Here is a 12,305-nt window from a genome sequence, read left to right as displayed (position 1 = left end):
TAGCTGGATAGCCATATGTAAAAATTAGCTTCCAGCCTGGGTGATTATAGATGAGTGAGACTCTCTCTCAAAAAAAAAATGTTGATGTGGAGCAACTGGAACTCTCAAACATTGCTGATGGAGATGTAATCTGCTGGTGACAAAACAGTTCAGCATTTTCTTTTAAAGATACATTTCCATATGGCATCCACCCATTCTGTTCCTAAGTATTTACCCAAGTGAAATTAAAGAATATGTCCACGCAAAGTCTTATACATGAATGTTCCTGGCAGCTTTGTTCGTTAATAGCCAAAACTGGAAACTATCCAAATATCCATCAACAGGTGAATGGATAAACTGTGATATATCCATATAAAGGAATACTACTCAGCAATAAAAAGGAACAAACTATTGATATACACAACATGAATGAATCTCAAAATAATTATGTTATTTTGAGATCACATCTATAATCCCAACAGCTTGGGAGGCCAAAGCAAGAGGAATGCCTGAAGCCAGGAGTTTGACACCAATGGGGGCAACATAGTGAGACACCATCTCTACAAAAACAAATTAAAAACAAAAATTAGGCAGGCCCAGTGGCACATGCCTGCAGTCCCAGCTATTCAGGAGGTTGGGATGGGAGGATCCCTTGAGCCCAGAGATCTAGGCAACAGTGAGCTATGATTGTGTCACTGCACTCCAGCCTAGATGACAGAACAAGACTCTGTCTCAAAAAAAAAAAAAATATACACACACACACACACACACACACACAAACACAAACACACACTGTATGATTCCAAATACAAGTCATAAGCAAACACATCTATAGTGACAGAACAGACCAGTGGCTCCCTGGAAATTAGGAAGAGCGGTGAAAAGAAAAGGGAGGGATTACAAAGAAACAAGAAAACTTGTTAGAGTGAAGAATATGTTCATTAAGTTGATTGTGGTGATGGCTTCACAGGTATATGCATGTCAAAACTCATCAAATGTGTATTATTTAAATATGTGGAGTATAATGTAGATTTTTGACCCAACAAATTGGCAAAGATTTAAAATTAACACACAAGGTGTGTGTAAAGGAAAAGGAAACTTCAAAGTCCACAAGTAGAGAACTGGATACATAAATTATGGTGTATTTAGACAATGGAAGACTATGCAGATAAAAAAATGGGAAACTACATATAAGGGTTAAAAAATGCCAATGTATACTAGTAGAAAAAACAAGGCACAGTACATTGCCTTTAATATGATACTATCTATATTTTTAAAAGAAGGGAAAGAATATATTCACACACATATATTTATTATGGAGGCATAAAATAGATGGCTGGAAGATATCTTACATTAGTTGTATATGGGGAAGAAACTAGTTCGCAAGGAACAAAATAAAAAAGAGGCTTTTCATTATCTTTATTTGAATTTCAAACCATATAAATGTACTGCCCACACAGAAATATTAAAAGAACTCTTCTATCAAGCCCGATCAGCAAAGATCATTCTTAGCATTATTTTAGCCCCTTACAAGATTGCTTTTAATGAACTGCACTTTGATTTTATGTCATGGCCTCTATTGTATTTATTATATACAAATGATAGTGATTACATCAGATGATAATTCCTTATCAGAATTCAAAAGAAAAATTATTAGGACCCTTGAGCTTTCTCTTTTTTTGAGACAGAGTCTCTCTCAGTCACCCAGGCTGGAGTCCAGTGGCGCAATCTCACCTCACTGCACCTCTGCCTCCTGGGTTCAAACAATTGTCCTGTCTCAGTCTCCCTAGTAGCTGGGTCTACAGGCAAGCACCACCACACCCAGCTAACTGTACGTTTAGTAGAGATGGGATTTCGCCACGTTGGCTAGGCTGGTCTGAGCTTTCATTTTAAAACACTTACCTCTGACCCATCCTATTTTCCTTGCTTTATTTTTCTTTATGTTTTTCTTAATTCTTTAGTAATTAATTGGTATTCTTTTATACTATTTGTTTTTTCAGACATGGTCTCACTCTGTCACTCAGGCTCATTACTCACTGCAGCCTTTAATACCTGGCCTCAAGCAATCATCCTTCCTCGGCCTCCCAAAGTGCTGGGATGATAGGCATGAGCCATCATACCTGGCCTGAATTTCAGTAAGTGTCTTTAACCCATTCCACAATCCATCAGGTAACCAATTATATTTAATAATTATTCTGGCTGGGCACGGTGGCTCACGCCTGTAATCCCAGCACTTCGCGACACTGAAGTGGGCAGATCACAAGGTCAGGAGTTTGAGACCAGCCTGACCAACATGGTGAAACCCTGTCTCTACTAAAAATACAAAAATTAGCCGGGTGTGGTGGCACGCACCTGTAGTCCCAGGTTCTCGGGAGGCTGAGACAAGAAGAATTGCTTGTACCCAGAGATGGAGGTTGCAGTTAACCAAGATCGTGCCACTGCACTCCAGCCTGGGCAACAAGAGCAAAACTCCCTCTCAAGTAATAATAATAATAATAATAATAATTCTGTCCAGGCATGGTGGCTCATGCCTGTAATTCCAGCACTTTGGAAGGCCAGGGCAGGTTGATTGCTTGATGTCTGAGACCAGCCTGGCCAACATGGAGAAACCCTGTCTCTACAAAAATTAACAAAAATTGGCCAGGTGTGGTGGCTCATGCCTGTAATCCCAGCACTTTGGGAGGCCAAGATGAGGGGATCACAAAGTCAAGAGACTGAAATCATCCTGGCCAACACAGTGAAACCCCATCTCTACTAAAAATACAAAAATTAGCCGGGCATCATAGTGGACACCTGTAATCCCAGCTACTAGGGAGGCTGTGGCAGGAAAGTCACTTGAACCTGGGAAGTGGAGGTTGCAGTGAGCTGAGATCGCGCCACTGCACTCCAGCCTGGCAACAGAGCAAGACTCCGTCTCAAAAAAAAAAAAAAAAATTACAAAAATTAGCTGGGCATAGTGGTGCACAACTGCCATCCTACTAACTAGGGAGAGACTGAGTTGGGAGGATCACTTGAGCCCAGGAGGTCAGGGCTGCAGTGAACCATGAGCATGCCACTGCCTTCCAGCCTGGGTGATACAGCAAGACCCTGACTCAAATAATGATACAATAATAATAATTCTGATCTAGCTACCATAAATGCTTTCAAATGGGGTCGCTTTAATACTTCCAACAACAGTAATGGTCCTTGTTCCAGTTCACTCATATGTACCTAAATGGCCGAAAGACACATTTTTAACACCAAGCTAACTAAACTTATGGTTGTTGGCATCATTAGCCTCATCCATGTTCTACCCAGCTGCAAAATAAAACAACGGTGTGTTTAAACTAGATTCTTGAAATGGCATGATTGTGCTGTCTAAAATGAGAAGTAATTTTAATCCCAAAGGTACACAGGTCTATCCTTTTTTTTTTTTTTTTTTGAGACAGGGTCTTGCTCTGTCACCCAGGCTAGGGTGCAGTGGTGTGATCATAGCTCACTGCAGCCTCGAGCTCCTGGGCTCAAATAAGCCTCCTGCCTCAGCCTCCTGAGTAGCTGGGACTACAGGCGCATACCACCATGCCCCGCTACTTTGTTTTTTGTAGAGATAAGGTCTTGCTATGTTGCCCAGGCTGGTCTCGAACTCCTGAACTCAACCAGTCCTCCACCTTGGCCTCCCAAAGTGCTGAAATTGCAAGCCTGACCCAGCCAACATCTATCCTCCTTTTTCTACATCTATCAAATATCTATGAAACAGATAAACAAAACAGAAACAAAAATAAACAACACTTACCAGTAGCACAGATGGCTTTGTAAAGCAAATAAATACTCATTAAAACTTTCAATAGGCTTCTCCTGTAGCACATAGTCAATGCGTTGGCCTCCATTTAGCATCCCCACATTGATAGGCAGGACTTCTTCTTTAACTACCACAGAGGTCTCTTCTGTGTTAACATCTGGATATGGAAAAACCATAGTAAGAATCTAAAACCTTTTGGCCTTCAGGGTTATCCTGTTAAGTTCTCCTCACACTCCAAGTTTACTGCAGAATCAGCTACTTTCCGTTCAGATAGCGCTCTCCCATCTTCCTCCTCTCAATCTCCTTAAAGCTCCTTCTCAGGTCACACTAATTTTGTCCAATCCTCTTTTTTGCTTTTGCTCAACACATCTCATTACTGTACCTTTTATAGCTAGGTCATCTGCCTTGGGTTTATACTAAATGAAAGCAGGGATAGAGCTCTTTGAAGTTGAAAATTAAAGCAAAAGAATGTGATTTTAACTGTGAAATTAACTATGAAAAATGCCACACCATGGCATCCCTCTTATCTGGCAGCTGGTCAGTGTGTACAGTGTCACTGACCACTAGACTTCTCTGAAGTTGATTCAGGTTCTGCTTCAGTTTCTTCTGCAGTTTCTGAAGCTTGTAAGGCAGGGTATGGAGCTCTGGTAAAAGACTTCCAGGCCATCCGCAGCGAACCTAGCAAGTTGTTCTTAAGGTCCATACTCATCCTGGTCAAGCCCTCTCTCAGTTCTGAAACACATAAAGAACATTAAATGATTTACAAAGAGTTTAGGGTCCAGCACAGCTGAACAGAGTGAATGACGCCCTTTGCACTGGCCAAAAGGTCTAGAATTATCAAGTTCTATGCTCAGGCTTACCTAAGTGCATCCGCTTCCTGCCTTTATGATGTGGGATCAGCATTGGATCAAATTCCACTCCTGGGACTACCATTGGTTCAATCCTATAGGCCACAGGATCAAACTACATAGAAAAAACAAGAGCTACATTTACCTCTGCTGAACACAGAAAATCTGGAAACTATATAATCTTTTTTTTTTTTTTTCTCGCTCTGTCACCCAGGCTGAAGTGCAGTGGTAAAACCATGGCTCACTACAACCTTCAACTCCTGGGCTCAAGCAATCCTCCTGCCTCGGCCTCCCAAAGTGCTAGGATTATAAGTATCTGGTTGTGCCACCATGCGCAACCAGAACTATATATTTTAAGAATAATAAGTTCATTTTTTAAAAATGTACAGTACTTCCCCATAACTTCCAAAGCAATACTATTATAAGTTGTCTCATTGCTAGAGAATGTAACAGGAAAAAAAACAAATTAACACAACAGAAAATCGTATGCTCTTTACGTAAGCCCTAATACTTAAGTAAAACCACAATGGCTATACAATGCTTACAGGGTGGTAAATATTGAAGAAACCTTTGCATGTTGGAAATCTGTAGTTGGGATCAATCCTTTTTAGTCCTCGGACAGTAAGGAACATTCCAATGGGAGATCCAAAGGCAAAGAATATTTCTGGTTTATAGATGAGCCGAGGGTATTTCACAGACACCTCGAAGAAGGAAAATAAAACCATCTCTTATTAATAATAAAAGTTACATCTGTTTCTACCATACCAATAGCAGGTGATAAAATGATCAAAGAGAATTAGTTACCTGCCCAATGCCAACATCCAGATAGTCATCATTTCTAGTACTACTCCTACTGCAGAACTCAGATTCTTTGCCGATGTTTGCCCCTGAAGCAGACTGTGGGGCTGGTCTATTAATACCCTAAAAAATAAAAAATAGTTATGTGGAGAAACTGGACATGGCAGCATGCACCTGTAGTCCCAGCTACTGAGGATGCTGAGGGACGAGGATTGTTTAAGCCCAAGAGTCCAAGTCCAACCTGGGCAACATAGTCACTATTTAAAAAAAAAAGTTATGGGGAGCTACTATATAGTAAAAGCATAGTCAAAGGATTATATAGTTTTCTACTGGTTTGAAAGGTTGCTTGGGAAAGTTCTGAAATGGCAGCCAAAAATTCTAGGAAGATTCCCTCAGAAAACAACATTAAACCATTCCCTGAAATTGTTAACTGACATTCCTACATGCTCTAAAATGATGAAAGTTGTATACAGCCATTTCAGCAGCAGTTGAAACTTTAGGCAACAACCATAAGAGAAAACAATAGCAGGGCACTGTGGGAAGATAATGCTGAGAATCACTAGAGTTCTATTAAGCAGTGTGCCTCTGCAATCAAGGCAAGTAGGATGTCTATGGGTGTAGAATACAATACACAGACTGGGCCAAGAACTGAGTCTTAAAAAAAGGACTGAGCCACCTGTAAAAAGTTGGAAAAGAACTAACTACTGGTCGGGCATGGCGGCTTATGCCTGTATTCCCAGAACTTTGGGAGGCTGAGGTGGGCAGATCACTTGAGGTCAGGAGCTCAAGACCAGCCTGGCCAACATGGTGAAACCCCATCTCTACTAAAAATACAAAAATCATCTTGGCGTGGTGTCGTATACCTGTAATCCCAGCTACTCAGGAAGCTGAAGCAGGAGAATCACTTGAACCCAGGAGGTGGAGGTTGCAAATGAACCAAGGTTGTACAACTGCACTCCAGCCTGGGCAACAGAGCAAGCCTCTGTTCCAAAAAAAAAAAGAACTACTAAGATACAAAAAGGAATTCAGTGACCAGAAAAACCAAAGTGGAAGTACTGTTACAACATAGGTCAACTTGAGAACATTATGCTAAGTGAAAGACGCCATTCACAAAAGGCCACATATCATACAACCCCATTTATATGGAATGTCCAAAATAAGCAAATCTGTAGAAACAGAAAGTAGATTAGTGGTTAGCAGAGGCTGGGGGAAGAGCACAATGGGGGGGTGACAGCAAATGGGTATGGGGTTTCCCTGAGAGAATGGAAATGTGCTGGAATTGGACGGTGGTAATAGATACATAACTCTATGAATATACTAAAAACCATTAAATCGTAAACTTTAAAAGGGTGAATTTTATGGTATGTGATGTGGATTATGTATCAGTAAAGCTCTCATGAAAAGAAAAAAGCAAAATAAATAAATATATGGTAGGAGAATCTCAGAGGAAAGATGATTTCTGAAGCTAATAATACTTTTAAGGATATAAAAAAAGGAAGAGCCAGGAGTGGTGATTCACATCTGTAATCCCAGCACTTTGGGAGGCTGAGGCAGGTGGGTCACCTGAGGTCAGGAGTTCAAGACTAGCAGGCCAACATAGTGAAAGCCCATCTCTACTAAAAATACAAAAAGTTAGCTAGACATGGTGGTGTGTGCCTGGAATCTCAGCTACTCAAGAGGCTGAGGCAGGAGAATCCCTCGAACTCAGGAGGTGGAGGATGCAGTGAGCCAAGATTGCCCCATTGTACAATAGCCTGGGCAACAGAGTGAGACTTCATTTAAAAAAAAAAAAAAGGATGTAAAAAACAAACTGTGTTTAATTTCTAAAAAGAGAGCCAAAGATTGGCCACAGGGTGCAGTGGCTCACGCCTGTAATCCAAACACTTTGGGAGGCAGAGGCAGGTGGATGACAAGGTCAGGAGTTTGAGACCAGCCTGGCCAATATGGTGAAACCCCATCTCTATGAAAAATAGAAAAATCAGCCAGGCATGGTGGCAGGCACCTGTAGTTCCAGCTACTCAGAGGCTGAGGCAGAAGAAGTGCTTGAACCTGGGAGGCAGAGGGTGCAGTGAGCTGAGATCACACCACTGTACTCATCTAGGTGACAGAGTGAGACTCCATCTCAAAAAAAAAAAAAAAAAAGAGAGAGAGCACACCAAAGATCAATTACCAAAAAACTGCTTAGCTCCCCAGAATAAACATCTTACAAAGCACAAGAATACACTATGGATATCAAAGAATTGCTTAGTCCAACAAGTTGTATTAGGTACATACCACTGAGTTTTTTCTGGTGCTGAAATAGTTTAATATCTTCTTCCTTGGTCCTAAAGGAATTCCCATTTCCTGAAGATCTCTGTCTGTACATAAAGCCTAAGCATAGAAAACCAAGTCTTTCTTATTTCTAGACAAAATAAAATCAATCCCATAGCGTAAGAGGAATAACACGTAGGCACTCTGTTGTTGCCTGTCTCTAGCAGTAAAATATCATTAATAACTTCCAGAGAAAAAGGCCCGTTTTATTCATGAAACAGCCTAAAATAGAAAATATCAATACTTATCAATGTTACAATAATACAGACAACATTGTGTTATTGTCAAAAAAAAAAAAAAAAAACCTAGAGAAGTTGGCATTCTAAGGACTTTGGGACATAAAAATCTTCCTTGATTTCTATATTGACTTAGATATCACATGCCTGACAAGAATTGTACTCCTGCTCATGAATGAAAGCACTGAGAACAAATAGCAAACACACAAGTATGGAACAGACTAACAATCAAGATCTCAAGTGTCACTCATATTTAGGGAAGACTTCCTGCACTTTCTGACACCAGGTTAATTCTTATAACATGGTGTACTTTTCCTACTTAGTTCTTATCATAATCCAATGATGTGTGTGATTCCCCACTAAACTATTAACATTATGAGGTCAGAGACCATATCTAATGTACCAGTCTATCCAGTACTTGGTATAGTAAGCTTTACTAAATATCTGTTAAATGAGTGAATGTATCACAAATCAGAAAAAGGCACAAAAAAAGTGGGAAAAAACAAACAAGCAGGCTGGGTGTGGTGGCTCACGCCTGTAATCCTACTTTGAAAGGCCAAGGCGGGCAGATATCGAGGTCAGGAGCTCGAGACCAGCTTGGCCAAGAGACCAGCTTGGCCAATATGGTAAAACCCCATCTCTACTAAAAATACAAAAATTAGCCAGGTGTGGTGGCAGGCACCTGTAATCCCAGCTACTCGGGAGGCTAAGGCAGAAGAATTGTTTGAACCCAGGAGGTGGACAGTACAGTAAGCCAAAGATCGTGCCATTGCACTCCAGCGAGGGCAACAGAGTGACACTCCATCAAAAATTAAAAAATTAAAAATAAACATGCAAATAACTGTAGAGCTCTTGAAAGTACAACAGAAAATTAGAGTTGGAATAGCTGTTAGTTTAGGTGTTTGTTCTTGCAATCATGTTTTCTGTGAGCTGTACTGGTTAGTCTGCTCCACTGCTCTACGATTATCAACATGGCCATTTGAACTGTGGACTTCCATAAAGCAGAGGTCACTTGATATGACAAAAAGCAGATAAATAACACTAAAGAACATTATTAATAATAAAGTATTTATGACTAAAAAGTATCTAAAGGGTAGGCTTTTAGTAAACATGAAGATAAACAATAAAAATACTGAAAATGGCATAAAGTTTTAAAAGATCATTTTTACCAGAGCTTCCTTATCTACTTTCTCCTTCTTAAAGATATCAAAGAATTCAGAGAGATGAAGTTTCTTCAAATCTTCCTCTATGGATGGTGTATCTCCTTGATCCATTACAATATTTAGCGAATCCTAAAATTAAATTATAAAGCTTATATTCTTGAAATTTATTTAGTTCCCTTTATTAATACTATTTTATGGTAAAGAAATACATAGATTTCCACAGCAAAGTATCTTGACTTTAAGAAACTGTCATTTATGCAAGATATAAATTAAGAGGTCCAAAGTTTTGCAACTTCAACTAAAAATATGTTTTTAAAGAAATGAGCAAAATACTCATCATCAACAAACATTTGCTGAGTTTTAAGGGAGCTCAGTGCTTAAGAAATTAGGGAAACAGTGCTTAAGTAATAAAACAGTCAAAGACAAAAGTTCTGCTCTGGAAGAACTCATGATCCAACAGGAGAAACAGCACACTTATACAAAAAGATTTAAAAAATATAAAATAATATATGCTAAGTACCAAATCAATCCTATAGGTAACACGTAGTCATAGGACTTTTTACTAAAATAATGTTTAATCAAGTCCCCAAATACTTTTGAACAGTTTCTATAAATCATATCAATTTGTAGCCAATTCATTCATTTGTTCATAAGCAAACTTCATTTAGCTCAATGATTCTGTAACTCTATTAACAGATCAGCAGTGCTTATTGATTGACTGATTGAGACGGAGTCTCACTCTGTTGCCCAGGCTGGAGTGCAGAGGCACATGATGTCGGCTCAATGCAACCTCCGTCTCCCAGGTTCAAGCAAAAGTAGCTGGGATTACAGGTATGCACCACCATGCCTTGCTAATTTTTGTATTTTTAGTAGAGATGGGGTTTCACCATGTTGGCCAAGCTGGTCTGGAACTCCTGACCTCAGGTGATCCGCCCGCCTCGGCCTCCCAAAGTGCTGGGATTACAGGCGTGAGCCACCACGTCCAGCCAGCAGTGCATATTCACACACACAAAATAAGATACCTATGGTTATTTTAGAATATAACAATTATTATTTGTAGAAGCATATTACTATCTTGCTTCTATCATCCAAGAATGACAGAGATAATTAAAAGTCTGTTAAAATGGGTGTAAACATAATGTCATGGCACACAACTAAACTCAGCTAAAAACAAAAAATAAATCTAAAATCTATAAATCCTTACTAAAGAAAACTACATAAAAACCTATCTGAACATCTAAATTACCTTTTCACTGTCAATATCCCCCAAAGAATCTTTCTGATTTGTTAGGATATCAAACAATATAAGCGAACCTATAAGTAAAATAGAAGAAGGGACAATTTCTAAGAATTAGCACTAAATGGCTGTCTGTTATACAAAAAAGTCATAAGCCAATTACACACGTAAGCAAATCTACACAGGAAGCAGTCTTTCCTTCCAATTTACCACCACCCTTCCAACCCCTTCCAAATTTCTTGATGATAGGCTACTTCAAACCTCTGAATTTCATACTGATAAAAGACACTGTGCTTCAAAAACAGGTGTCTTCAAAATGTGACAGTCTTCTCCTGTCACAGAGAATTCATTTGTTACCTAAACTATGACCAGCAATGGATACACCCCCTTTGAAATCAGGGTTCCTCTGCAGAAAAAGTGTATATATTCGGTTCATTTCAGAAGCAACTGTGTCCACAATAGTCTGACAGTAGGTGGGGCTATTGTAGAAGAAGACATCCAGAATCGTGTCATTGGTGAAGTGCCTGAGGCGGTTAATGCTGGGCAGGGTTATTCGCTGCAGATCTCTGAAAAAAGGAAAGATAATTTAAGCAGGAATTTTAAATACATTTCATAGCCACTTGCAATTTTAAGCCTTCAAGCTTAAACATTTTATAAGAAACAATTGTCAATTCATAGGGAAAAACAAAAAGAAGATGAAGGGGCCAGGCACGGTGGCTCACACCAGCAATCCCAGCACATCGAGGTGGTTGGATCACAAGGTCAAGAGATTGAGACCATCCTGGCCAATGTGGTGAAACCCCATCTCTACTAAAAATAGCAAAAATTAGTTGGGCGTGGTGGCATGTGCCTGTAATCCCAGCTACTTGGGAGGCTGAAGCAGAAGAATTGCTTGAACCAAAAAGTCAGAGGTTGCAATGAGCCTAGATTGTGTCACTGCACTCCAGCCTGGCGACAGAGCAAGACTCAGTCTCAAAAATATAAAATAAACAGAACAAAGCAACATGTTTAATCAAGCCAGAGCGATGTGATCAGCAAAATTCAGAGTGTAAGAAACCCTGCAAGTCAAACCCATTTCTTCTATATGTTAACTGCAAGAAAACCATAGATGCAGACAGAGAGGTAATCCAAGAAATTGAGACTTTTTTTTTTAAACAGTCTTGCTCTGTTGTCCAGGCTGGAGGGCAGTGGCACAATCTTGGCTTACTGTAACTTCTGCCTCCCAGATTCAAGCAATTCTCCTGCCTCAGCCTCCCAAATAGCTGGAATTATAGGCATGTGCCACCACACCCAGCTAATTTTTGTATTTTTAGTAGTGATGGGATTTTGCCATGTTGGCCAGGCTGGTCTCAAACTCCTGACTTCAGGTGATCCACCTGCCTCAGCTTCCCAAAGTGCTGGGGTTACTGGTGTGAACCACCACACCCAGCCCAAGAGAGACTTAAAATAAAAGGCATATCAACTAATTACAATGTATGGACTTTATTTGGATTCCAGTTTAAAACAGGTGTTTGTAATTTTATAAATAGGTATATGAAAATTATAATAGATAACTGGAAATTTGAACAGTGACTAGGTATTTGATGATATTAAGACATTTTTAAGTGTGATAATAGTGTTACGGTTCTTTGTTTTTTAAGTCCTTTAAAATATACTGTTCAGGCTGGGAGCAGTGGTTCACATCTGTAATACTATCACTTTGGGAGGCGGAGGCGGGCAGATCACAAGGTCAGGAGTTCAAGAACAGCTGGCCAATATGGTGAAACCCTATTTCTACTAAAAAAATACAAAAATTAGCCAAGCATGGTGGCGCACACCTGTAGTACCAGCCACACAGGAGGCCGAGGCAGGAGAATCACTGGAACCCAGGAGGTGGAGGATGCAATGAGCCAAGATCATGCCACTGCAGTGCAGCCTGGGCAACAGAGCAAGACTCCGTCTCTAAAATAAAATAAG

The 12,305-nt window shown here is 40.0% G+C and overlaps 1 protein-coding gene across 5 annotated transcripts in view; it reads right to left on the bottom strand.

Moving 5' to 3' along the window:
- DDHD2 (DDHD domain containing 2) overlaps positions 1 to 12,305 on the bottom strand; it is a 36,784-nt gene that overhangs the window by 12,190 nt on the left and 12,289 nt on the right. For all 5 annotated transcript variants that reach the window (XM_078347505.1, XM_008979333.5, XM_008979331.5 and 2 more), the window contains 9 exons: positions 10,707 to 10,915; positions 10,359 to 10,426; positions 9,119 to 9,241; positions 7,678 to 7,773; positions 5,410 to 5,526; positions 5,151 to 5,306; positions 4,618 to 4,720; positions 4,319 to 4,489; positions 3,752 to 3,914 (listed from right to left, as the gene is read on the bottom strand). In XM_078347505.1, the coding sequence (XP_078203631.1) occupies positions 3,752 to 3,914; positions 4,319 to 4,489; positions 4,618 to 4,720; positions 5,151 to 5,306; positions 5,410 to 5,526; positions 7,678 to 7,773; positions 9,119 to 9,241; positions 10,359 to 10,426; positions 10,707 to 10,915 (1,206 nt within the window). The remainder of the gene's footprint in view (positions 1 to 3,751; positions 3,915 to 4,318; positions 4,490 to 4,617; positions 4,721 to 5,150; positions 5,307 to 5,409; positions 5,527 to 7,677; positions 7,774 to 9,118; positions 9,242 to 10,358; positions 10,427 to 10,706; positions 10,916 to 12,305) is intronic.

Source organism: Callithrix jacchus, chromosome 13 (genome assembly GCF_049354715.1).
Source record: "Callithrix jacchus isolate 240 chromosome 13, calJac240_pri, whole genome shotgun sequence".
Lineage (NCBI taxonomy): Eukaryota > Metazoa > Chordata > Mammalia > Primates > Cebidae > Callithrix > Callithrix jacchus.
Note: the sequence above shows the minus strand (reverse complement) of the source record. Positions and strands in the feature narration are given on the sequence as shown.